The sequence below is a fragment of the Pongo abelii genome, chromosome 5 (genome assembly GCF_028885655.2).
Source record: "Pongo abelii isolate AG06213 chromosome 5, NHGRI_mPonAbe1-v2.0_pri, whole genome shotgun sequence".
Classification (NCBI taxonomy): domain Eukaryota; kingdom Metazoa; phylum Chordata; class Mammalia; order Primates; family Hominidae; genus Pongo; species Pongo abelii.
Genome location: NC_071990.2, coordinates 99754221 through 99780644, shown reverse-complemented (window position 1 = coordinate 99780644; position 26424 = coordinate 99754221). Strand labels below are relative to the sequence as shown.

Below are 26424 nucleotides of genomic sequence, written 5' to 3'. Positions count from 1 at the left end.
AAAATATGATTGGTTCTTGTGTCATTTTATTACCAGTAGACGTACCCTAAATTATCATGTAAGATTCCAGCTTTTATGTAATCATACCTAGTGGCAGGTTCATTACATTGGACCACTTCCATCATAGAAGGGGCAGCATTTTGTTCTTTCTGGAATAAACACTTTGGATATGGATTTGCCTTCCCCGCACACAATGCTTCTGCCAAAACTACCATCTGTGGACTTACGAAATGCCTTATCTGCCATGATAGTATTCCATAAAGCATTACTTCTGATCAAACAAGGCTCATGAGATTCACTGGTCTTACCATGTTCCACACCATCCTGAAGCAGCTGGCTTGATAGAGTGGTGGAATGGCCTTTTGAAGGTCAGTTACAGTGCCAGCTAGGTGGCAATACTTTGCAGGACTGGAGCAGGGTTCTCTGGGAGGCTGGGTATGCTCTGAATCAGTGTCAATATATGGTCCTGTTTCTCCCATAGCCAGGATACACAGGTCAAGGAATCAATGGGGGGAAATGGAAGTAGCACTGCTCACTTTTACCCCTAGTGACCCAATAACAAAATTTTTGGTTTCTATGACCTTATACTCTGCTGGCCTGGAGGTCTTATTTTTAAAAGGAGAACAGCTTCCGCCAGGAGGAACAACAATTATTCCATTGAACTGGAAATCAAAACTGCCACCTGGCCCTTTGAGGTTCCTTATGCCTTTGAGTCAACAGACAAAAAGGGGTGTTGTGATGTTGGCTGGGGTGATTGATCCTGATTACCAAGGGGCAACTGGACTACTAATGGAAGTAAGGAAGCGTATGTCTGGAAGACCCCTTAGGGCTGGCTCTTAGTATTACCAGGCTCTGTGATTACGGTCAATGGAAACACAAAACAACCCAATCTAGCAGTACTACTAATATCCCAGACTTCAGGAATAAAGATTTGGGCCACCCAAGCAGGTTAAGAACTATAACCAGCTGAGATGCTTGCTGAAAGCAATGGGAATATAGAATGGGTAGTGGAATAAGGTAGTTATGAATACTAGCTATGACCACATGACCAGTTACAGAAATGAGGACTGTAACTGTCATGTCTGTTTCCTCATATTGTTTTGAATATGTGTATGTGTAGCAAATATCTGTGTTTTCTTTCCCCTGTTATCTCCCTATTATGTAATATAAGATGTATTGACTTTATTATCATAGTATTTAAGTAGTGTTAACTTTATAGCATTTAGGTTATGGGATATGGAGGAGAAGAGAAAACATCATCCAAGGACTTTGCATCCTTTTCTGAGGAAAGGCTGTATTTTTGGTTGTACATAGGGTAGTTGTATCATTTTAGGTGGAAGTATGATGATATAGTTTGGATGTCTGTCTCCACCTAAATCTCATGTTGAATTGTAATCCTCAGTGCTGGAGGTGGGGCCTGGTGGGAGGTGTTTGGGTCATGGAAGCAGATCCCTCATGGCTTGGTACTGTTTTCGTGATAGTGAGTGAGTTCTCTTGAGATCTAGTCGTTTAAAAGTATGTGGCACCTCTCCTACCCCACCTCTCTCTCTCTCTCTTGCTCCTGCTTTTGCCCTGTGAAATGCCTGCTCCTGCTTTGCCTTCCATCATGAGTAAAAGCTGCCTGAGGCCTCACCAGAAGCCAAGTGATATTAGTGCCATGCTTATACAGCCTACAGAACTGTGAGCCAGTTAAACCTCTTTTCTTTTATTCAGTCTCCGGTATTTCTTTACAGCAACACAAGAACAGCCTAATACATATGACTTTGTTATTGTCTTTATATGATGATTAAGTGTGATTCAAGGAGATGCATATGGGTGCCAACTTGGCAAGGAGTGGACTTGTGATGGTTAATTTCATCTGTCAACTTGGCTGGACCATAGGATGCCCAGATAATTAGTCAAACATTATTCTGGGTGTTTCTGTGAGGGTATTTTGGATGAGAGTAACATTTAAATTGGTGGACTTTGTGTAAAGCAGATTGCCCTCCATAATGTGGGTGGGCCTCATTTAATCATTTGAAGACCTGCAGAGACCAAAAAGACTGCCCTCCCTAATGCAAGAAAGAATTTCTCCATCAGCCTGCCTTTGGACTTCACTGCGACTTTGACTCTTCCTGGTTCTACCAGACTGCCTTCACATGCAAATTGGAACACTGGCTCTCCAAACTGCTGGCCTTCAGACTGGAACTTCAGAGCATCAGCTCTCCTGGGTCTTCAGCCCACCAACCTTCTCTGAAGATTTTGTACTTGCCAGCCTTCATAATCACAGGAGCCAATTCCTATAATAAATCTCTTTCTCTGTATATACACATTCTATTGGTTCTGAATAACTAATATTCTTCCCAATAAAGCAAAAAATGCTAGTGACCTACAAATTATATACAGGAAAAGAAAGATATTTTATTAGCTGGATTCAAACACTTTACAGGTACTAAAGTCCATGACTCAGAGCTAACAGAAGTTTGCATTATATACACTTTATCTGAGAGATCTAGTCATTCATTGGATGTTAAGTGTGTAGACTTTTCTATTACCATGCTCTTGCCTACCTTATAAACGTCTACTTAATCTTTTTAATAAACACCATTTTTGTAGGACTTTTGCTTAAGAATATTTAAGTTAAATATTTTATCACTGCATTTTAAAAAACTCTGTAAGCTAATATAACACTGATAGACAAATCTACTTTCGACTCTCATTTATTACTAATAATGGTAATTTAGTTTCTTTTTTTATAAAATGTTTTTGATGCATTCAGCACTACCTAATATATGTAAGCTGAATACAAGCTAGGAAGCAAAATAAAAATTACATTAAATATCTTGCTACTGCATTCATTAAGTCAATTATATATGATCCTGGGCTACAGAAAAAAATTACAAAATTATGGAATATGTTTTGAAAATAATCTCAGAAACTTTTGTGAGATATTGAGGCTCTGTAGAACAGTTTACAAAACAAAATGCAAGAAATTATGTATAGCATTCGTAGGCTTCTTATAAGAAGAAAAGCAATTTTTGAAGTTCCTTCAAGGACAAAAGATAATGGATGTTTTTATAGTTTGCATCTGGACTAACTCTATTAGCATCATTAGTGGTAATGTATTCCAGAAGCCATTTAATGTAATTATGCAGATAATATTTTTTCATTAAGAATGTTGTGGAATTTCAAATAACATTTTTAAGATGAAATATTTTAATATTTTAAGAACAGTTTTCTCAAAAGATCTATTACCTATACAGAAAGAAATAGGAAAACTGTAGGTTAAGAGACTACTAAAAATCTTCACTTTTGTAACTCACCTACGTATTGGTACAACCAATAAGTTGCTAAGTCAAGATAGAAAGGAAAAAGTTCCTTTACTTTTATGTCTTAGCCTAGAGAAGTTTAAAATATAAGCATTATCATATTAAAAGTATGTTAATTATCATGGACATGATTCTTAATTCCTTTTTTTTTTTTTTTTTTCCCTATTCAGCCACCTTTTAACCTTTCTTGAACTCTATCCTTTCTTTGGAAAAACACCCCTCTCAGACTCTCAGGACATGTGGTTTGGGTGGGCTATTTCCTTGGTTTTAAAGATTGATAGATGATGTGGAAACTGGGCAATCAAAGCACCTCCCCACTTCCACACTCCACGCCCACGTGCTTGCATGCGCACGTGCACACACACACACACTCAAAAAGTTTTCTGGGCCTTGGGTGGCTGGGACTTCTGGTAGTACCAAATAGATGCCTAACATACTACCAAGCTTTCTAGACATCAGAATGAGTTCACATGCCAGGAAAGGAAGAGAGCCAGACTCAGTTCTGATAATCTAATTTGTCCTCATGGATAGAGCCACTGCAGAAGTTGCATGATCTAATAAATCTTCTTTGTTTGAGTTTTTCGTTTGTTAAGCCTATTTAGTTTCAGTTGTTTGCAAATGAAAGAGTCCTAATAGTCATACAGTACTATTTTTAAAAAATACATTCTTATAAGCAACTCTTTTTCCTACCCATTTCTTAAAAAGGACAATACCCCTTTGTCATTTCCAGTTGTTCCCCACATCCTACTTCTTCCTACTTCTTCCTGCTATCATCCTACTTCTTCCTGCTAAATATCACTTTCTCACATTAATAAACTGTAGAATTGTTTTCTTATATTACCCCTCCTAGGTTTGAGTTCTTTTCCAACTAAGAATTTAAATTGAGTCAGCTTGCACACCTAATATTCACCTGCCTCTGTTCTTCTAGAGGTTGGTATGAATTTATGGACTTGGATTATAAATTCCTTATGGCAATTACAAGTAAGATTGATATTTGAGTAGTTCAGGGTTCCCTACACACTTAGAAATAAGTGTCAAGCAGTATCATTTGGACTGGTTAGTTGAAAATTGTATCTAGTGTAAAGTCCTTCACTCACATTTGACATACCTCAGAGGATTGTAAGTTGGGCAGGAATGGCACCTCAAGAACCTTTAAATGTTGAGTTTTACTATGATGCAGAACAGGTAAGATTTTTTTCTTTGTGAAAATTTTCCTATAACTTGACCTCACAGTGTAAGTATGCTAAACTTAAAACAAACCCATTCTCATATCACTCTTTCAGTTATTTATTGCTGCATTGTAACCCTTCAAAATGTATGTCTTGAAGCAATAATGATTATTTCTCATGATTCTGTGGACTGTTTGGGCAATTCTTCTGTTCTCTGGAAGTGTGTATGTGTTTGTGTTGTGTTGGCACGTATTATGTACCTGAGCTCACTTGGGGCTTCATTCAGCTAGCTGATTGGCTGGGCTTAGGGTCAGCTGGGTTGTTTGCTGGGTACCTCGTTTCTCTCTTCTCTCAGCACTTCCAAGACTGTAAAAATGGAAGTTACAAGATCTCTTAAAACTTAGCTTTGCAAGCCATCTAGGGCCATTTCTAAAACTGCATTTTTTTTTATCAAAACAAGAATCAGCCCAGCTTAGTTAGGGTTGGTGATGGTGGGAATAACTTTACCACTTGATGAGAGATGTGGCAAAATCCCATTGTAGAAAGTGTGCAGGATGGAGGCTTTTGTGACCATCTTTGGAAACAATGTACCACACTTATTTTTATTTATAATTGGAGGAAAAACTATTATACCTTTTTTATTTCTGAATCCTTTTGATGCATACAGCAGAATTCTTCCTGAATCATTTGATACTCATAAAAGTATCCAAAATGAAAAATAATGTTTTTCATTCAGAAGTAAATATTTCTGAAGTGGAAATTATTAGAACATGCAGTTATTTATAAGTCACACGTATGCTGGGATATTTTCTTTTTCTTATATACACAATTGAGCTGATAATCTGTAAAACATATAAGCCTTGCTCTTATTTAAAAAGGCAAAACATAAATATTGTTATCACTATCCATTCTGTCTTTTACTTTTCTCTGTAGCGTTTCAATTTTTTGAAAACATAAATGGTTTGGAAGGGCCATACAGGCCTTTAAACCAAAGTATTGCATTATGTAAGTCTGGAAAGTGCAGCAGTATATGCAAGATGCTTGTCTTTTGCATTTGAGATATTTTTAAATGTTCTATGAAGTGTGATTTATTCAAAAGTTTTACATAATTTATATAGTTTTAAAACAAAAACTCTCAAGAATACAAATATGTGTGTGAAAATATAAAGACATTCATAGAAATGGTAAATACCAAATTCAGCATGGTGGATACCTCAGGTGAAGAAGAGAGGAAAAGGTGATCAAGCAGCTGTAACTCAGGGGAAGTAACATGTTGGCAATACTTTATTTCTTAAACTGTGTGATAGCTGTGCAGGTAATTGTTAAATTTTTCTTTATATCTTTCTATGGAAAATACTGCAAAATTATAAAGAGAATTTTATATTTTATATTTGTCATCTAATTAAGATGCCATTCAGATCTATGCTACATGAAGTTCTTTCAGAAATAAACTTTTTTATTGGTTTCTAAAATGTTGCCTCACTATAGAGATAATTCTGAAAATTTAGCCTCCCATGCAGTACCATTTCATAATAGCTTTTTCCTTTTCTTTCCGATTTGAGAGACCATGCTAATAACAGCAGAGAGGCAGGGCATCCTGCAATTTTTCCCACTCCATACATACACCTTCTAACTCAGAGCGAATAGCCTCTCTAGTCCACTTATTGCATCTGAGAGGTTATGGTACATTTTGTGAAATATACGGGGGTATATGTGGGAGTAGTATGTCTGCATCTGAAAAAATGCTAGCAAAATGACTCCGAAAACTTTAATTCCCTTAACAAATTAGAGCAAAATTTTATTCTGACAAATGTTACATAAAATAATTTCTTATTTTTTCCCAGTAGCCTAAAAATTTTATTTTTATTTTTATTTTTTATTTTTTGAGATGGAGTCTCACTCTGTTGCCCAGGCTGGAGTGCAGTGGCGCAATGTCTGCTCACTGCAAGCTCTGCCTCTTGGGTTCACGCCATTCTCCTGCCTCAACCTCCCAAGTAGCTGGGACTACAGGCATCTGCCACCACGCCCAGCTAATTTTTTGTATTTTAAGTAGAGATGGGGTTTCACTGTGTTAGCCAGGATGGTCTCGATCTCCTGACCTTGTGATCCACCCACCTAGGCCTCCCAAAGTGCTGGGATTACAGGCGTGAGCTACCGCGCCTGGCCAAAAATTTTAATTTCTAACTAACATTTTCAGGTGAAAAGTTTTTTTAAAAAAAATCTGAATGCTATGTAGGGAGCTTCCAAGAAAAAGAAATTAATGACCTCTGGTTAGGTTTAAATAAGAAGTGGAAAATAGAACTAACTTAGGTTGACTACCTATGGCATAGGGAAGAAGAAGAGAAATTATGTGGAAGTCAGTTCATGCTCTGTTTTTATTTTTCCCCTAGCTTTATTAAGGTATAATTAACAAATAAAAACTGTGTATATTTATGGTATATAACATTTTGATATATGTATATTTTATGACATGATTACATCAAGCTAATTAATATATCATCCATCGGGAGGCCAAGGTGGGCAGATCACGAGGTCAGGAGATCGAGACCATCTTGGCTAACACGGTGAAACCCCTATCTACTAAAAATACAAAAAAAAAATTAGCCGGGCGTGGTGGCGGGCGCCTGTAGTCCCAGCTACTAGGGAGGCTGAGGCAAGAGAATGGCGTGAACCCAGGAGGCGGAGCTTGTAGTGAGCCGAGATTGCGCCACTGCACTCCAGCCTGGGCGACAGAGTGAGACTCCATCTCAAAAATAAATAAAAATAAAATAAAATAAAATAAAATAAATATAAATATATATATTCCATCACTTCATATAGTTGTTTATTGAGGTGAGTATATTTAAGATCTAATCTATTAGAAATTTTCAAGAATACAATACATTGTTATTAACTATATTCATCATGATAAACAATAGATCTCTGTAACTTAGTCACCCTGTCTAACTGAAACTCTACCCTTTAACCAACATTTCCCCACCCCCACCTCCAGCCCCTGGCCATTCCTATTTTACTCTCTGTTCTATGTGTTCAAATTTTTTAGATTCCCCATGTATGTGAGATCACGTAGTATTGTCTTTTGGTGCTTTACTTATGTCACTTAACATAATGTTCTCTACATTCACCCATGTTGTCACAAATGACAGGATTTTCTTCTTTTTTAAGGCTTCATAGTATTCGTTTCTGTGTGTATGTGTGTGTGTGTGTGTTAATTATTCCTTTATCCATTCATCCATTGATGGACACTTAGATTGATTCCATATCTTGGCTATTGTAAATCATGCAGCAATGAACATGGGAGTGCAATTATCTCTTTGACATACTGATTTTATTTCCTTTGAATATATATCTAGAAGTGGAATTGCTGGATCATAGGGTAGTTCTATTCCTTTAGTTTTTTGAAGAGACTCCATACTGTTTCCCATAATAGCTGTACTAATTTAATTTCCCACCAATAATGGACAAGGGTTCTCGTTTCTTCACATCCTCTCCAAAACTTATTTTTTCTCTTTTTTATAGTAACCATTCTAATAGGTGTGAGGTGATATCTCCTTGTGGCTTTAATTTGCATTTTCTCCGATGATTAATGATGTTGAGCTTTTTTTTCATACACATGTTGACCATTTATATGTCTTCTTTTGAGAAATGTCTATTCAGGTCCTCTGACCATTAAAAAAAATAGTCTATTTGTTTTCTTGCGACTGAATTGAGCTTCTTATATAATTTGGATATTAACCCTTTATCAGAGGTATGGTTTGCCAATATTGTCTGTTCACTCTGTTGATTGTTTCGTTTGCTGTGGAAAGCTTTTTAAGTTTGATGCAATCCCATTTGTCTGTTTTTGCTTTCCTGCTTGAGTTTTATGGTCAAATCCAAGAAAATCATTCTCCAGACCAACGTCAAGGAGCTTTCACTCTATTTGTTCTTCTAGTAGTTTTACAGTTTCAGGTCTTACATTTAATTCTTTAATCTATTTTGAGTTGATTTTTGTATATAGCATGAGATACAGGTCCAATTTCATTTTTCTATGGGTAGATATACAGCTGTCCCAACATAATTTATTGAAGAGACTATCCTTTCCCCACTGTGTGTTCTTGGCACCTTTGTGAAAGATCAATTGACTGTAAATGCATGGATTTACATCTGGGCTCTCCATTCTGTTCTATTGGTCTATGTGTCTGTTTTTATGCCAGTACTACACTGTTTTGATTAGTTAAGCTTAGCAACATACTTTGAAATCAGGTAGTGTGATGCCTCTAGCTTTGTTGTTTCTGCTCAAGATTACTTTAGCTATTCAGGCTCTTTAGTGGTTCCATACAAATTTTAGAATTGTTTTTTTTCTATTTCTTTGAAAAATATCATTGGAATTTTGATAGGGATTGCATTGAATCTGTCGATCATTTGGGGTCGTATGGACATTTTAACAAATATCAATTCTTCCAATCCATGAACACAGGATATATTTCAATTTATTTGTGTCTTCAATTTCTTTCGTCAAGGTTTTATAGTTTTCACTGTACATCTTTCACCTCCTTGATTAAGTTTATTCCTAAATATTTTATTTTTTGGTTGCTATTATAAATGGGATTGATTTCTTCATTTCTTTCTCAGATTTTTTTTTGTTAGTGTATAGAAATGCTACTGATTTTTTGTATGTTGGTTTATATTCTATAACTTTATTGAATTCATGTATTGGTTCTAAAAGTTTTTTGATGTAGTCTTTGGGGTTTTCTATATGTAAGATCATGTCACATGCAGAGACAATTTTATTTCTTCCATTCCAATTTGAATCCTTTTACTTCTTTTTCTTGCTTAAATGCTCTGGCTAAAACTTACAATACTATATTGAATGAAAGTGGTGAGAGTGGGCACTTTAGTCTTGTTCTTTATCTAAGAGGAAAAGTTTTCCATTTTTCATATACTCTGTATTTAAAACCAGGCAATCTCAGTTAGTTTACACTATATTCAAGAGAATATTGACATATTTGTATTCCACTGGCCCCTATTCAAATTGCCTTCCTTTTTCCTAACTCAAATCAATACAGTATACCACTCCCATCTTTTAAAGTCTAGGAAACCTTAGAAAGGGGTTTTTGTGTTTTAGGAAGTGATATTAAATATAAACAAATGTCTTTTCCCTAAACATGACCTCTCATAGTTTTAGTTGACTGAATGTGTTAAACAAGGAAAGTTTAATGTATGTCTAAATTTCTTTAAAATAGACTCCTTTCTTTAGCTGTCTTGGAAACAAATAAACATTTGGATCAAAATATGTGACAGAAGATACATGAAAAAGAAGTGATATGTCTCAAGCAGGTCTCATTCTCCAGCCTGGCTGCCGTGTTTCTATAAAAATTTCTCCACACCATGGATGGCACCTACTACAAATGAAAAATGTGAGGCCTCTGATTCATGTACATTTTTTCTTCCTTCACATTCTTGCAGTTACAGAGGTACCATTTATTAGCATGTATTAGGTTCTTAATGAAATTTCCTGAATTGAAATTAAGTTGTTTTTACTAGGGTCAGCATTAGAGGTAGTTTCAGTAAATAGTTAAATGTTGCTGGAAAACCTGCTATCCTGGTAACTTCGTGATACTCCTGGGAGGGGGTGGGGGAGATGGAGGAAGGAAAAGAGAAATAAACTAGTAAAACTAGCACATCTAAAACTGAACACAATTTCTACAATTCTCTTTTGTTCTCATCTCTCTATGCTTGTCCATTTGCTTCCCCCAAAATGTAATCATGGTCTCACCATTCTTTGTCTTTTTTTTCCCCCTACAGCCATTCAGGCACCAATCATTTGCCTATCCTTTTCAAATTTCCCTGACTGACCACTTTGAGTCAGATCTACACCAGCCACCTCCTACCTAGTTAACCTCCCTGCTTTCATCCTTACCACTTTCCAACCTATCCGATGCACTGTGCCAACCCTCTTCCTTCCAGGAGCATTATTTCCATCGGATCTCCCCCTCTACGATGGCTCTTAATTGCCTTTTGAGTCTAATTAAAACTTCTTCCAGACCCTCTACCAATTAACTCCATACACTGTTTCCCTTAGCAGCCCTCTCATGCCAGGTGCCAGCTCCTGCTCCCCGGCCCAGCCCAGCAAACCTGCTCGCCCTCTGCCTTTTCCTGCTTCCTGCCTCACATTGTGCCAGTTGCTTCCTACCCAGAGTGCCTACTCCACTTCTCTCTTCTTTCTGCCAAATCATTCTTCCTTTTTTGTTTTTGAGATTGCTAATTCACCTCCTAACTTTGATTACTCTAAGGATACTAAAGTTCTGCATTTAGGTCTGTTCTTTTGGAAATGCGTGTGTCTTCACGTACCTGCATTATCGACACCTTGCAGGGAGCAGTGCCCAGATATCCTGGTTCAGGGACTCCGGCGCTTGGCGAGAAATCCTGTTCTTTGGGGCTAGTGGCTTGGTCTTTTCCACAACCTGGTGAAAGTTCCTCTACTGCCAAGGCCTTGGCTCATGTCAGACCTGCATTCTCCTTGGATGTCCTGGTTCCTGCCTTGACTTCCCTTTCCCGCCCGTAATGTGCGCTGCCCTGGAGGTCTCAGGCAGCCACAGCCGCCCCTCTCCCCCCGACCCCATTGCGGTGGAACACCGGAAGGGTCAGGGCCCTCCAGGCGTTCGGAAGGCAACTATCTAGGAGAGAGCGGCCGGGCGCGGGCTGGGGCCGCCTGGGGAGGGGACCATAGACTGCAGGTGGCTTCCCGGCAGAGGCCGCCTCCTCGTCTTCGTGAGGCGGCTTGGCCCGGGTCCTGAAAGGTGGGGGGCTGGCGGGGGGAGCCGCCAAGCCGAGGCCCCGGTGCTCCCCGAGGCCCCACTGCTCCCCTCTGTGTAGCGGCTTCAGACCCAGACCGCCTCTCGTCACCCCCGTGACGAGAACTCCCTGAGGACACGAAGTGTTCGTTAACTCTTGACCCCAGCACAGCCCAGGAGGCCCTGCGCTGCCCACGCGGCAAGAGGGAGGCCGGGCGGGCCCAGGCGCAGCCCTCTAGCCTCCCGCAGCAAGGCCATTCCTTCGTCCCTGCTTCGGCCATCGGAGCCTGCCCGACACACACAGGAGCCCCGGCTCCCCAGACGCCAGGCCTAGCTGGGCGTCCCAGGGGCCCTCCGCGCTCACCCAAAGGGGTGCCTGGCCTAGGCCGCTGCTTCGAGTGGCGGAGGTACCCCCACATTGCGCCGGCCGAAGGGCTCCTGGGGAGGTGAGAGGACTTTCCGAGTAGAGTGGGACCCCCTAAGCCCACTCTAAGCACCCGCTTTCACCGCAGCGCCACTCCCGGCGACTCCAGGATGTCGCGGGGCGCCTGTGGGATCCACAGCGTCCTGATTTCCAAGTCCAGGGACTGGATGTGGCCCTGGGCCACTGGGGCTGTCTAGACGGGAGGCGTGTGTGGATTCGTGATAAGCTGCGGGTGATTAGTGCTGCTGCTGTTTCTTGTGTGTGCTTGGTTTTAAGTGCATGAGCCTAGTATTCTCTTCCTAATCCAGGCTGCTATAAATGACACCACAGATGGACACTATAAACGTCAGGAGTTTCGAAGATGTTGAAGAAATGGAGTGCTTTGCAAGAGTACGGGGCTAGCCATCGCATCACAGGAGCTACAGTCGCTGCAGTCACTGATGTGTGGCGCCAGGGGCCCGACTGATCGTTTCAGCTACAGGTCAGGACCTGAATATGCTAAATACAAAATGTCTCCTGAGTGGCAGCCCCAATTTAAAGCTAAGCAGAATCGGTAGTGCCTTCCCTGGATAATGCAACTGAGATGACTGTTCCTGCATTTCTCTTCCCCCACACAAATAGACATAAGGCTATACGGTTATTTTTAAGTTAGAAAACATTTCTTAAGCCCGGCACAGTGGCTCACACCTATAATCCCAGCACTTTGGGAGGCCGAGGTGGGGGAATTGCTTGAGTTTAGGAGTTCCAGACTAGACTCTGCAACAAAGTGAGACATGGTGGCGCATGCCTATAGTCCTACTAACTGTGGAGGCTGAGATGGGAAGATCCCTTGAGCTCAGGAGTTCGAGGCTGTAGTGAGCTATGATTGCACCACCGCAATTCAGTCTGGGCTATGGAGAGAGACCCTGTCTCAAAAAACAAAACAAAACAACAAACATTTCTTATTAGTCACAACAGAGGCCTCCACTGGAGTTGGCAACAGTAGTGCTTCAGGTTGGATTTGTATTAACTTATACAATGCTTTCATATACATTATTTCATCTGAGCCTTACTTCAACCCTGTTGCAAAGTTTAAAAAGGAATATTATCCACATTCTGCACATGAGAAAACTGAGATCTGAAGATGTCAACTGACTTTCCCCCGTTGCTGGTTAGTAAGCATAGAAGGATAGACAAACACATGTGTTCTGACTGCAAATCCATTGCCCAGTTCCATTAATACTACTGGGATCTGCCTGAAGTCCATGTCCTTTCTCTTCTTCTCCTTGTCGTGTTACTTGGGATAAAGGCGGAGGGAGAAAACAACATTCATGGTGCAAATGGCCCATAGTATGGGAGGACAAATGCATTGGGCTCTGAGGGAAGCAAAGTTCAGCTCCACAGGCGGAACTGATACCTTTGGTGGGAGTTTCTAGGGGAATGTTTTCCCTAGTCTGGAAAATTCTTCCATGGATGAGTTTCTGTTCAAGTGATCCACTTTTTAAAAACCTCACTTTTGAATGGTAAAACTGAACAAACCTACTATAGAGCAAGAAGTGTCTGATGAAACCTGGGCTGGGTTAAAATAGCATTTGCTGGACTCCATTTTTGCTGATTGAAGCATTGTACCTGTTATTAACCGTGGCTTCTAATCTGGTATTCTGGTCTTAATGCCTGCCAAAAGCTGAGGCTTCTTAGAGAGACTGAAGACTTATCTGCTACAGTCTCAACATGTAGGAACTGAGGAACTGGGGAAGTGATTCTTTCTTTCTACCTTTGGGAAATTTTCTGGTATAGAACGTAGTGTCTTTTCTGGCTAAACTTTTCAAATATCTACTCAGGAATTACCTAGAACTAAATGTTTAGAAACCCTTGTAGGGGTTATATGCGTAGTCGCCTTCATAAGTGCCTAGGAGGGGTTGAGGGAAAGAATGTAGAGTGAGGAAGGAGAGGAGTAAGGGGAAGGAGAATTGGATCTGAAACAAAAACAGTTGTGCTGACTGGGAGGCTGTAAAATCAAGGGTAGTTCCGAGCCGATGCCACTGTGAGGCGCCAAAGTTCTACTCGGCTAAGGCCCGCCGCCTTCTTGGGTGCGAGGACAGAAGTCCTGGAGAACAGATGCACTGAGGGAAGAGAGCGGGGAGGAAGGAGGGAAGGGAAAGGAAAGGAGGGGTGGGGCTAGGGTGTCCTTTATTCTCCAGTTAAACTCGCCTGGGAGACTTTGTTACATAACAAGTCTGTGCGTGGGGGAAAGAAGACTTTGTTAGACGGAAAGAAGGAGGGTGTGGGGAGGGGGTGAAGCTCTTAGAAAAGAAGAAAATCTCGGAATACTGAGTTGACTTGGGAGCACAAACGGTCCTCGTGGCTTCAGAGACGCTGGGGCTTATTCTCAAACTGGAGCCATCACCTTTTTAAAAGAGGGCTAGCGAGGAGGGGAGATAGGTTTGGAAAGGGTACGTTCCCCGACCCAACAGATACAAACTATAGATACAAACCATAGACCCCAACAGATGCAAACCATAGACCCCGCCCAACCTCCCGGCCCCTGGCCCCACTCGCTACCCCCTCCCATGCCTGGGGGCTGCCGCCTCCAGGAAGCCGGGCTCTTTCTCCTCCGGGTAGCCGCGGCTCCATCTGCAGCCCCCGAGGACTCCTCAGCCGGGATAAAGGGCGGCCTCCCCCGCCTGCCAGCGCCCAGGATGCTCAGCCGTCAGCTGCGGGGAGGCGCTGATTTCATTCCGGCGCGGCTTTCGCTGCGGGCGGCGAGGGGCGGAGGGGCCGGGGCCCGCGGGGCGGGGCGGGGCGGAACGGGGGAGGGAGGCGGCGGCCGCGACCTGGGGAGGCTGAGCGCCCCGGCCCCGCCAGGATTTATTACATCCCAGCCACTGGCAAAGGTTAGGAACGCGCATTTGGAGACGGGATAATCCGAGTTTAAATATTAAAAGTAAAAGCAGAATCGGTCGAATATTTACCTAGAGACTGAGCAGATCTCCCTTCGCGAGGGGAGAGGACTGCGGAGGAGCCTGGCTCCCAGGCCCGCGGCTCCTCTACCGCTGCGCTTCCCCAGTGGCATCGCCTGGGACGGCCAGGACCCACTTCTGAAGCTTCCTCAGACTGTGGTTAAGGGGGGTGGACCGCGGATCCCCTCGCTCTCCCAAGTCTATCGGAGTCTGTGGGGCTCGGTCCAGATCTTCTGCTTTGTATATTCTCCTTTTTAAGGGCCTCCCGGACCAACACAAAAGGTGGCGGAAAGTACGTTGGATCAATAGCAAAGATTGTTATTTAGATAACGAATTAATCTCCCTGTTATAATACTTTTTATAGTGAACTTTGCACCCCTTTCATAAGAAAAAGGAATTTAAAGGGAGAAGAAAGTCTCAAACAGGATTAAGGTTTTAATTACAATTCCCTATCGAAATAGTATGTTTGATGAGCTGATCTTATCAATTAATAGTAACATTAAAGCACAAGAAACAGATTCACGGAAATATGCTTAAAGGAGCCTTTAAAAAGTAATCGCACTCGGGGAACTAGCGGGGCAGGCGGCCAGCGATGCTGCGTCCGAGCAGATTTCAGATCCCCCTCTGCTCGCACTGGTCCAGAGCGGGGCGCGCATCTGGGGCGCAGGATGGGGCGGGGGCAGCGGGCACGGCGCTGGGAGACCAGGCTACTCTGGTGGGAGGGAAATAATAAATAACAGACGCCTCTTCCAAGCCGAGGCCCACATCAAAGTTGGGGCCCCACAAGGGCCGTGCAGTTCACTGCGTTTGGGTCAGCGTTATATTCCAGGGGCAAATAAAGTAATTTGAACATGCACCAACAGTTTTCCATAAAATACGAGTTAAAAGAAGTAATAGAACTAATCACTGTCTCCTCAAATCAAGTAGAAAACATTTCAATGCACTAATTAGAGTAATTAGAATAATAAGCCTCTGCCTATATGTGGTAAGACAATGTGTACAAACAACTTTATTTAATGTATACTGGTAATCAGCGATGCGTGCCTGCTTGAATGCTTAGCGCAATAAAACTACCCTCCGTCCGCCCAAACAATCAAATACAAATTAGTTTAATGATTGTGCCTGCTGAATGTTAGAAATCTACAGGCAGAGGCGAGTAAATAGAAGCATCCTTGTTTGCGTGCGACCCCGCCCGGGCTGGCCGCGGGACCGGGTGAGTGGCCGCGGGCGGGTGCGGCGGGAGCAATCCGGAGGCTCCGCCGCGCCGGCAGAGGCCAGGCCCGGCGCCAGCACAGACCTGCGCCCCGCAGGAGCCCCTGCTGCTGCCCTTGGTCGCCTTCCCACTCCTCTCCGGCCAGCTTCCCGCCTCTGCGGCCCTGCGGTGCAGTTCTGGGCCCCGAACCCGCACATCCCCAGCTCGGCCCCACCTCCTCCGAGAGGCGAAAGGCTGCTTTAGACCTCTCCCACCGCCCGTTTGCGACGCTTTTCAGAGCTGAGTGATTTCCTCTCCCGGGGCGACTCCTTCCAGGGGCCTCGGAGGGCTAAGGGGGATTTCCGCGGGTCCTGAGAGCCCCCAGTTCGCGGAGACGGACTCTAGGCCTGCAGTACTGAGGCGCGGCCCCTCACTTTCCGGGCCCTCAGCTCTGGCTTGAGATGCCGGGGTGCCCAGAGGGTCTCCCGGGCTCCCTTTTCTAGGGGACTGACTTTCCTCTGCTGGGAACTGACTTTAGGCCCAGCAGGGGAGTGGTTTCCAGGGGGTCTAAGAATTCGTTTTCCCCGTGCTTCAGCGCTTAAAGAGTAGGTTCCTCTTCATTGGAGGCAGGGAGCTGAGGTCAGAAACACCCAGAAGTTTGATGGGTGGGAGCTGAAGGAAACCTGCCTCAGAACTTTGCTCCCCAGCTCTCAGCTGTCCCCCTTCATTCTCGCAAATACCGCCCGCCCCCCTCAAAAAAGCAGGAAAAGCCCAGATTACTGTACTTCCGTGGGCAGCTGTCCCCCTTTCCTCTCTAGTCTTCCTGCACTTGTCTCATCTCTCTCTTTCTCTTGGGGCACCATCTTCCACAGTTGCCTCTCCTATGCAGGTGCAATGTCCTGGGCCCGACTCTGCAGAGTCAAGTGGAAAAGCCGGACAGGCAAAAAGCTAGGAGACTCTCCTCCGGGCCTCGAACCCTTGTCACTCCTAGGCCCACCGCACCTCTGCCCCAGCCACGCGTGCCCCCAGAGAGGCCTTGCCAACTCCTGCGTCTAGATCCCACTTTCCCGGGGCAACGGCTATACCCAAGACATCTGGACTCCTCCTAACCGCCACCTCTAGCCTCTGCTGGGGATAAACCCACCAACCGTCCCCTTTACCCCCACCCCGCTTCCTTGGGAAGCGAGAGAGTGGAACAGCTCGACGTCCGAGCTGTTGACCCTTCCCCTAGGGGTCCGGGCTTCGAAGCCTGGGGAGCCGCAGAGAATCCCTGATTTCCAGGCAGGCACTCAGGGGCTGTTGGCAGCGTCCCGAGCGAAGGCCGGGGCTGGGAGTGCAGGGAGTGCCCCGCTCCTTTCCCTCTCTCTCCTCCCCGCGCAGCCGAGCTGGGCTGTCTGGGCCTTCGCGACAGCGGCCAGGGTACCCGAGGTGGGGGGTGCGCGGCAGGGCCAAGGCACCTCTTTTGCGACTGGGCAAGGAGCAGATATTGGTCGGCAGCACACTCGCCCGCCTTGTCCAGGCGCTGCACCAATTTTGACGCAATATTTGTTAGGGGAACAACATCAACAAAAAGTTATTAATGCCAAATAATTGTCTCCAGAATCATGTGCTGTAGAACATAAAAATTCCTCTGACGAAATGAGATTTCTTAACAGGAGGAGGAAAAGAACTCCTAACACTTTCCACATAGATTTGCCTGAACCTTGAAGCCCAGTGATTTACAATGGCTAATTTGTGTTACAAACCCACAAGAAACTTTCTTTTCCCCATCCTCCTGCCAAACTCTCTGTGGCCATATTTTTTGTTGTGTGGCCTTTTTTTTCTTCTTTCCTTTTTAAACAACAAACCCAGAGGAAACACTGGTGGGAGGAAAAATATATTACCCAAATAAAAAAGGACGCGAATTCAAATTTACTCCACAGTGAGATTTCCTATTGCCGTTGCTCGACACACAGAGAGTTAATCGTATACAATTCATAACAATCAAAATCCCCTCCATATCCCTCAGATGGGGTCCTAGTGCTCCCCTGTCTTCCTAAAATTGGTGACAACTACGTCTTTGTGGGGGATTTATTTCCTTCTTTTTTTCTAGATGACAGCTCCCCATTCTGAGAGCAGAGAGCTGTTTGCCGCCAACTAGAGACCACTCCAGAGCCTAGGCTCTTCACGCACAAACCGCATATGGAAGTCCTCCCCTCCCCAAATCCCAGACAAAGAGCTATAAAAACTCAGAAAGACGTGGAAGGAATAAACTTTAGGCTATAGATGCACTTTTACTGGTGTATTAAATAACATTTCAGACCTTTTTTTTTAAAAAAAGAAATGCAACTTAATGTTACCAACAATCAGAATTCTAGGAACAATAAAAGAGGCCAGGATTGTTTTGATGGGATATTAAATTATTTCTAAAACCTCTAACAGCTAAGTCAAGCAGAGGTGTCTTTAAGATAAATGAAGGTACTATATGATGAAGTTTATTAACTTTTCTTCTTTTAAAGGAGGGAACAAATATCCCAGTTTCCCACTGAACACCAGAAAAATGTTAAAATATTCATTGTTTCCTTATCTCCTTATCAGCCAAGCAAGGCCTTAGGAAAATGAAAAAAGCCATTTTCTGGTACCCTCATGCCTGCCTGATAAGGAGGCATTAAAATAACACAGGCCCAGTTCTGAAAACCTGGGTCAGTTAATTCCATGATTTGTTAGCTGGGTGGCAGGCCCCTGCCACTTTTGCCTTGTTTCCCATCCTGAATCAAATGGTGGGAATAGGTATCAGAAGCCCTGACTCTTTCCTATGGCCATCTGCCCCCTGTTAAAAGAATATGCATCATTGAAAAGTAAACTTTCCTAAACAGGGAAAATGTTTATATAAAACTTAGTTGTACATTCCATTTAGTTATAATATTAAGATTCATAGTACTCCAAGATGCGTCTTTTTCTTTCATTTTAAATAAACACTGTCCTTTGCCCTACTCACTGAAATATACAAGCAGACCCAAAGAATCACTTTTACCTTTGACCCTCACTTCACCAGCCTTCTTTTTCTGTACAAGTTCCATTCTTTGCCTCATTTTTAAACTTGTGTTGAAATTCAATAGAATCTAGAACAGAGTTCTACAAACTGTTTGAAAATTCAACCAAGACAAATCACAGAGACTAGTGATAGAAAGATAATTTAACCTGGCTCCCCAGCACTACTCAAGCTGCCTCCAAAGTAAGGCAAGTGAAAAGCAAATGAATGCAGCATATAAACATACATGCAGGTACCAATGCACCCAAATGCCACCCCCTCCCCCATTGCTGCTGTTGCATCTCTTTATTAGTTGCTTTTGAAAAAAGAAGAAGGTAGATGAGTGTCTTTACCAAAGCCATTTCACCAGAAATTTTGCCAACCAGTGTGTGGCCTCCACTGGCAGGAGCAGGAAGGGAAGGGGAAGAGAACAGTACTTTTGTTGCTACTATCTGAAATATAAAGGCGGTTACTTCGTGGGAACCAAGAATGTTTAGGACTGCCAAACATAATATTATTTGTGGCTATTCCCTCCATCTGACCTTCACATAACTCTTTTCCACATGATCATTTCTCCCCCATATTATTACATAAATTTTAAAAGTAACATGTTTTGAAGAAACACAGGAGGTCTTTGGGATAGCTGTATTCTGCATTGTCTTAGGAGAAAGAAAGGGTTTGTTGTGACGGCTAGCCAACATCTTAGGGGCAACTGCCCCACAAATTTCTCCCAGTGGCAGTGATGGGGTTTTCCACCTTAGTGTGTAACACATTCCCCAAACCAATGTGGCAACTACTCGAGTAGCCTTAGGATCTGAACAGAAAGCATGGGTCAAAATCATGGTGTGCACGTTTAACATGTGATGGTTTCCACTCAGCAGCCCCTGTGGCTAAGAACAAAAATGCCTTCTCAAGGTCCACTAAAATGCCCTGCAGAGGGCAGATGCTGCTTGTTTTCTGCCTGCAGTGGAGGAGAATATTGACCCAGAACTCAAATCTATACCCAGCTTAAACATTTTACCCATCAGCATGTCTGTGGTCACAAAACACTTCTTCTTTCTGTCACTTCTCGTTCAGACTACTGATAAGATCATTTGGTGGAATCTGTTTGAGACCCATGTAATATTGACTAGGAGTTAGAAAAGATGATCAGATGTAATAAGCCCAAAAACTACCTTTCAAAATGGACATTTATACTTAAACCAATGTTCCAAGGAGGGCTTTAAATACATCAGCAAACTTGTAAACTGATCCAACACTGCTTGAAATTCTCACTAACCTTAAAACGGATTTTGGTACTGTTTCATCTAAGATTGTCTGAAACAATCTGTTATTAGCATCACGGCTTGAATCTCTCCCATATGTTCTTTTTTTTTCTTTACTTGCTTTAAAGCCCATTTGTATGCCTAATGAAAAATAGACACAATTGTATAAACCATTGTAAAATTCATCTTTTTATGCAAACCAAACAGGAATAATGTATAGGATCTACCTCTAATCATTTAGTAAACACACAGTAGTATACTATCAGGGTTATTCTTTGTTAAGAGATATTTGTAAATTATTAAAAATAATAATCTACTAAATCCTGCTTTTCTGTAGATCCCAAATTATTTGAGGACCTGTGGGTAGAGATTAAAGTCCACCTAGTTCCACTGATGTTCTCCAAAACAGCACAATTGAATAAGGTACAGTTAATCTGGAAAGAAGATGCAGGCATATCTGCATATGTTTAAAGGGGACAAACATCTCTTTGTAGGACCATGAAATGGCAAACAAATTGAAGCTCAAACCCAATGACCATTTCAATTTAATGCTAAAGGCATAGTGACTGAAAGATTTGGGACTGATAGTTTTTGCAAAGAAAAGTGAATTAGACCAGTAGTCTCCATTAAAAAAAAAAAAGCCTCTGAAAGTTATGAACATGAAATCTAGCGGTATATGCATAAAATTTATTCCAAAACTTTATGAAGTATAAAGGAAGGGAAGTGTTTTACACACAACTCAACTCAGTCAATTTGTCTAGGGTTTTCCCCCCTTAAAACTTGGCACTATCTTTAAAAATAAAATAAAGATATTTCAATAATTAGAACAAACTATGAAGGTATTGTGCATTTCTGTTTTATGTAGATAATAAAATATTACTTTAACATAAATATATAAGGATCTCTGCGTTTTTATTTTCCCCACAAGCACAACCAAATGTACCAAAACAAAGTATTTTTTAAGAGACTGAACAAAAAAATTACATCCCATATAGATTTTGCTCACCTATTCATTTAAAGCTACAGAAAAACAGTTTCCAGAACCTTTTTGTTTCAAAAGAAATAAATATACATTGAGGCAGGCCACTTAAAAATGATATGAAAATATTTCCCTGGGTAGCATTAAAAAAAAGAAAAATAGACAAAGAAACATTTAAACTATTTCTGCATTTCAAAAGACAGATATTAAACATATATACATAGTGGTAAGGTTCAGTGGTAACTTTCATCTTAGTAAACCTATAAGAGTCAGAGAAGCTGTAGACACATTCTCTGAACTCCAGCTTCTGACCTTACCTACTTGGTAATAAGTATCTGAAAATTCATTTCCTCCCTTTACCAGTGGCTATTTGCCCTGCTCTGGATAGCTTCACTAAAAGCCAGTCCCCATACCTCAGGAACGAGCAGCGTGATGCACCCGAAGCAGCTCCGTGCCCATCTCCTTGTGACATTCATTGGGGGAAATGAAATACAGGCAAATAAATATGCCCATTATAAGTCACCATTTATCTTGCAAAAACATGGAAAATGAAACAATCACAGGTGTTTGAAAAGACAATATAAAGCATATTTCCTAAAACCTTAAAGACTACTGAGTGCAATGCTAATCTGATGCTGAACAATAATTTTATGGTAGTGAGACTTTCATTTTTTAAAATAAAAATTTATCTAATTCCTAACTGGAAAAAAAAAAACCAAACTTTTAAGATTAATAAAAAGTGTTTTCCCTTTTAGCGCCCTTTTGTGCTGATTTTTCTTTTAAATTTTAACTGATCACAGTTTAATGGTATTTATTTTCAATACAGTTACAAATTTTTTCACCTGCACTTTCCAGTAGAGTCTTTTGTGTTTGGGGTTAACCGTTTTCCATCAAGATAAGGTCAAAAATGCACTTAAAACTATTAACAAAGGGGAGAAAGGAAGGATTGAAAATGGCATTTTTTTTTTCACTTCATTTGCCTTCCTTAGTGAAAGAGGGGGCAGAAAGCTGTCCAAGTCAAAGTGGTATATTCTGCAATAAATTACAGGAAAAGAGGGTGTGGGACCCTAAATATGACTTGATAAACAAATGAGCTAGTGAAGACAAAACCTGTCTACTGCGTGGAGATCGTCAGTGTATGCTGTGGGTATCTGTGTGCTAAAAAACACAGTCTTATGCATACACTATTAAGTTCCTGGGTCATTTTTTTATGTAAAAAAAAAGCTATTAGAGAAACAAAGTTTAACTGCTGCTGTCAGCACAAATAATTCTTCATAATTGTTACTAAAACTGAAGGTAGAGAACTATATAGGGATATCTGAAGATATATACTTCCCTAGTTCTCTTCAAAGTGCCACTTTCTTTCTGCTGGACAACTCTGGAAATATATTTAACCTCCACATTTCCTCTGAGCTCTTTCACAATGGGCCCGCCTGATAAAATGAAGCAATCAGTCACTCACTATCGATTTTTCTTTTTTCTTCCCTCCATAACCTCCCCCAGAAACACTGCCTGAAAATGAAGTTTACTTTGTGGCTGGTAACAACAACCAATGCTTATTTTTATATTCCAAACCAGATTCTTGCCTTTGATAAAGCGGGTAGACCATGCACATTTCCTGAAAGCAGAGAATTGTCTATTTTGTATGAAGCCAATCGTTTTGCTTTGGTAAGAGGAACAAATAGATGTTACACCCTCGTAAGGGGAATGTGAAGGTAACCAAAGTTCACAAACAGTACGAACAAGGGGCAACACAAGAACATTAGAAATAGAGAGTGGCCAAGAGCTGGCCTCAACTCTCTCCGATGAATAAAGCAAAGCAAAACAAAATCCCCCAAAACGGCAATTCCCAAATTAACGGTGGGGAGAAAGAGAAAATATGTTCATGAATTTGTTCATGTAAACTTCAATTTTCTTGCAGTGCAAATTTATGTGGTTAAATTTTGCCTATATCAAAGAACGTGTGTATTTTTTCCTCTTTCCTGATGGGAATCCACAATAAATAAACACAGCAGCATGTGCCAACTCCAAGCATCAGGAAGCTGCGTTTTGTGTTTATCATGGTTTGGTGGATATTTTTTCCTTTTTGGTAATTTATTTAGTTTTGCCAGGTATTTATCTCAGTGCTTGCCATCTCTCTATCTCTCTCTCTATCACACACTCTCCTCACTCTCTCCAGGAGACACTCCACTCCATTGCCTGGTTTCTCGCCTGCAAAGGTCAAAACACATCATTACACCTGCTACCTTTAAAGGATAGTCCAGTGTCTTAGTTGCTTTCCTTTTTCCTTATTTTTTTTTCTTTTTAAGGGACGGGGAAATAATAATTAAAAATAAAAGAACAATCAGAAGTTAGAGAGGGAACAAGAGGGCCGGGAAAGGGCCAAGGACTGAAGGGGAGGGGGAGCCCCGCGCTCTGCCCCTCCCCCCGCTCGAGTTCACTGGACGGGCGTCTGCACCCCGTGGTGTGGTGGAGTGTCCCTACTCCCCCCGTACACATCCTCGGCGCCCGGCAGAGTCCCTCCGGGAGGGGTCATCCTTTTCTCTTTCTGTCTCCTGTTACAAAACCAAACTCTCACCACCTCCTTCTCCAGCTGTAAGCTGTCCGCGAGGGAGGTGATCTCCTGGGCCGAGGGCTTGGGGCATTTGAGGAAATGGCTCTCCAGAGCCCCCTTGACGCTCACCTCGATGGAAGTCCGCTTTTTCCGCTTGCGCCCTTGCGCTGCGATCTTGTCTATGCTCGTGGGGCTGCCCGAGGACGAGTCCGCCTCCTCCAACCACTTGTTCAACAAAGGCTTCAGCTTGCACATGTTCTTGAAGCTCAGCTGCAGGGCCTCAAACCTGCAGATGGTGGTCTGCGAGAACACGTTGCCATACAGGGTGCCCAGAGCCAGCCCCACGTCCGCTTGGGTAAATCCCAGTTTGATCCGCCGCTGCTTGAACTGCTTGGCGAACTGCTCCAGGTCGTCCGAGGTCGGCGTGTCCTCGTCCGAGTGCGGGTCGTGGTGCGCGCCTGGGTGGCCAGGCGGACCCTGCGGGGGCGGCGGGGGCGGCGGCTGCTGGTGCGGGTGCGAGTGCGGGTGCGGGTGGTGGTCGGCATGGTGTGGCTCGTCGTGCGCGTCCCGCAGGCCGTGGTGGTGCAGCCCGGCCGGCTGCCCGCCTGCGCCCAGCATGCCGTTCACCGTGAAGCTGGGCTGCGAGTAGAGCAAGCCGCCGTTGGACGCTCCCATGGAGGGTGGGAGGTGCGCTGCAGCCGCCGCGCTCCGCCATGCCCCGGGCCCCGGGTGGTGGTTAGCGGCGTGGTGCACCAGATGCGGCGGCCGCTGTTGCTGCTGCTGCTGCTGCTGTTGCTGCTGTTGCTGCTGCTGTTGCTGTTGCTGTTGCTGGTGCTGCTGCTGCAGGGCGCCTGGCCCGTGCAGCTCGTCGCCGCGGCCGCCCTGCTGCACCACCACCGAGGGCTTGATGTCCGGCTGGCCCAGGGGGCTGGTGGACCACGGGGAGCCGTCGCCGCCGCCCCCGCCGCCGCCCCCGCCCCCCCCGCCGCCGCCGCCGCCCCCGCCGCCGCCGCCGTGGGACAGCGCGGTGATCCACTGGTGAGCGTGGCTGAGCGGGTGTCCGTTGCTCTGCAGCGCGCCGTAGTCGCCCTGCACCAGGCTCTGCGCTTCGCGGTAGCCCCCCGCGCCCTGCTGCATGCCGCCGGGCGGCTCGGCGTGCACGATGGAGGCGCTGGAGGTGAGCAGGCTGTAGTGGTTAGACGCTGCGGTCGCCATGACTCTCGGAGCCGGACTGAGCGCTCCGGTTAAAGGAGCCGCGCATTTGACAGTTACTTTTTCGCCTCGGGCTCCCTCTCCTCGCTCGCTCTTTCTCTCTCCTCTCTCTCCCACAGCGGGCAGCTCCGACGCCCGCTCCGACGCCTTCTGTTGCTGCTCCTGCTATTACTGCTGCTGCTGCCGCCGCCGCCGCCTCCCGCCCGCCCTCGCTCTCTTTCTCCTCCTCTCCCTCCTTCTCGCTCTCGCTCACTCTCTGACTAGCTCGGCGCTCCCCCCTCTCCCTGCTCTCTCCAGCTCTCTCCCGCTCTCTTGGCAGCGCCGGCTCGCAGCGGCACGCGCCTGGGCCCCGCCCCCTCCGCCCCCTCCCATTGGCTCCGCGCCCTTTGATTTACGTGGATACCGCTAGCAACCTCCCAGGCCGGCGCCACTGATTGGCGCAGAGCTACTCCCTCCCCCTCCCCCCGGGCTCAGAGTCCTCCTAGCCCTCCTCCCCGTCCCCTTCGCCTCCCGATTCAGATTCTCTCAGTTCTCACCCCCCCGCTTCTTCCTCACCCGGGGCCTCCTCCGCCCTCTCTCGGATGGGCCCCGCCCCCCATCTGTCTCCCAGGCAGAGAAGCCGGGCAGGGGGGCGGTCCCGGAGCTCTTATCGGCCACAGACACTTGGAAGACTTGGATTGGGGTGGGGGGCGGGAGGCAGTGGTGTCCACTTTCGTTTCCCAATAGGGCTTTAAGATGGGGAAACAGAGGGGGTAAGAGAAAAGCTGGGTCGCACCGAGCCAGCGGGAGTCGGATTTTTATTCACCTAGGGACACACACACAGGGTGTATCTCTTAAACCTAGAGCCAAGAGCCAGACTTGATACCCTGTTCAACTCTCCTTGCATCCCACGGTTAGAATTTCAGTGCACAAGTGTCTCTTGCTCCAGGGTGTGCGGACACTTCTGCCCAAAGCTGTTCTCCTTCCCCTCTACACCGCGGCTAGCACAGGCTCTCTTCCTTTTAGGTTCCAGGCCCAATTGTCTCCCACTCCCTTGGGGAAAGAACCCCGAGAGAGGCAGGCTCAGCCCGCGCCGCTGCTTGTAAGTCACTCCCATTAAGGCTCGGATTGCTTGCTCTGACAGCGTAGCGGTCTGAACTGAAAACAAAACAAAACTCTAAAAGTCTCTCCGTCAGATTCACACGCCGGCGCGTGCAGTTTTTGGTTTAGAAAACTAGAAGCCTGCGTGGGCTCCGTCTTGTGCGAGGCTGCCGGAGTGCTGGCGAGGGGTGTGCGGCCTCGTGTGGGCGGCGCAGTCGCCAAAGGCAGCTCCGGGAAGCCGCGCGGAGGGGCTGCGTGCGCGATTCCTTGTGCTCCTACCGCTGGTAGCTGTAACTTTTCCGTTAGCCCCTTCGGAAGGAGGAAGAGTGTGTGAAGCAAATGGGCTGATGCCAGGGGAACTTTCCTAATCAGTAACTTCTGTGGGCGCTAGCGGGTGGGGTTAGTCTATGTCTTTGGCGCTCCCTGGCTAAGCTCCCAGCTCAGCTTTCAGCAGTGAACTCCAGAGCAAGACTATGGGACCATGCACCCGCAGCGCCGCTCTACGGAGCGCGGGCGCGT

General features: G+C 44.5%; 1 protein-coding gene and 2 long non-coding RNA genes across 3 annotated transcripts in view; 1 reads left to right on the top strand and 2 right to left on the bottom strand.

The window, feature by feature from the left end:
* Window positions 1-9052: 9052 nt before the first annotated feature.
* On the bottom strand, window positions 9053-12389 carry LOC129060001 (uncharacterized). The gene is made up of 2 exons (XR_008526303.2): window positions 10808-12389; window positions 9053-10078 (listed from the first exon to the last, which is right to left on the bottom strand). It is a non-coding gene; the product is annotated as an uncharacterized LOC129060001 (long non-coding RNA).
* Window positions 11202-26424, top strand: part of LOC134761539 (uncharacterized) — a 32355-nt gene continuing 17132 nt past the window's right edge. The window contains exons 1-2 of the long non-coding RNA XR_010140307.1: window positions 11202-11696; window positions 11983-12155. This is a non-coding gene — a long non-coding RNA (uncharacterized LOC134761539). The remainder of the gene's footprint in view (window positions 11697-11982; window positions 12156-26424) is intronic.
* Window positions 20754-25129, bottom strand: POU3F2 (POU class 3 homeobox 2). Its single transcript, XM_024248728.3, has one exon. The coding sequence runs from the start codon at window positions 24826-24828 to the stop codon at window positions 23497-23499; it is 1332 nt and encodes a 443-aa protein (XP_024104496.1). The 5' UTR covers window positions 24829-25129; the 3' UTR covers window positions 20754-23496.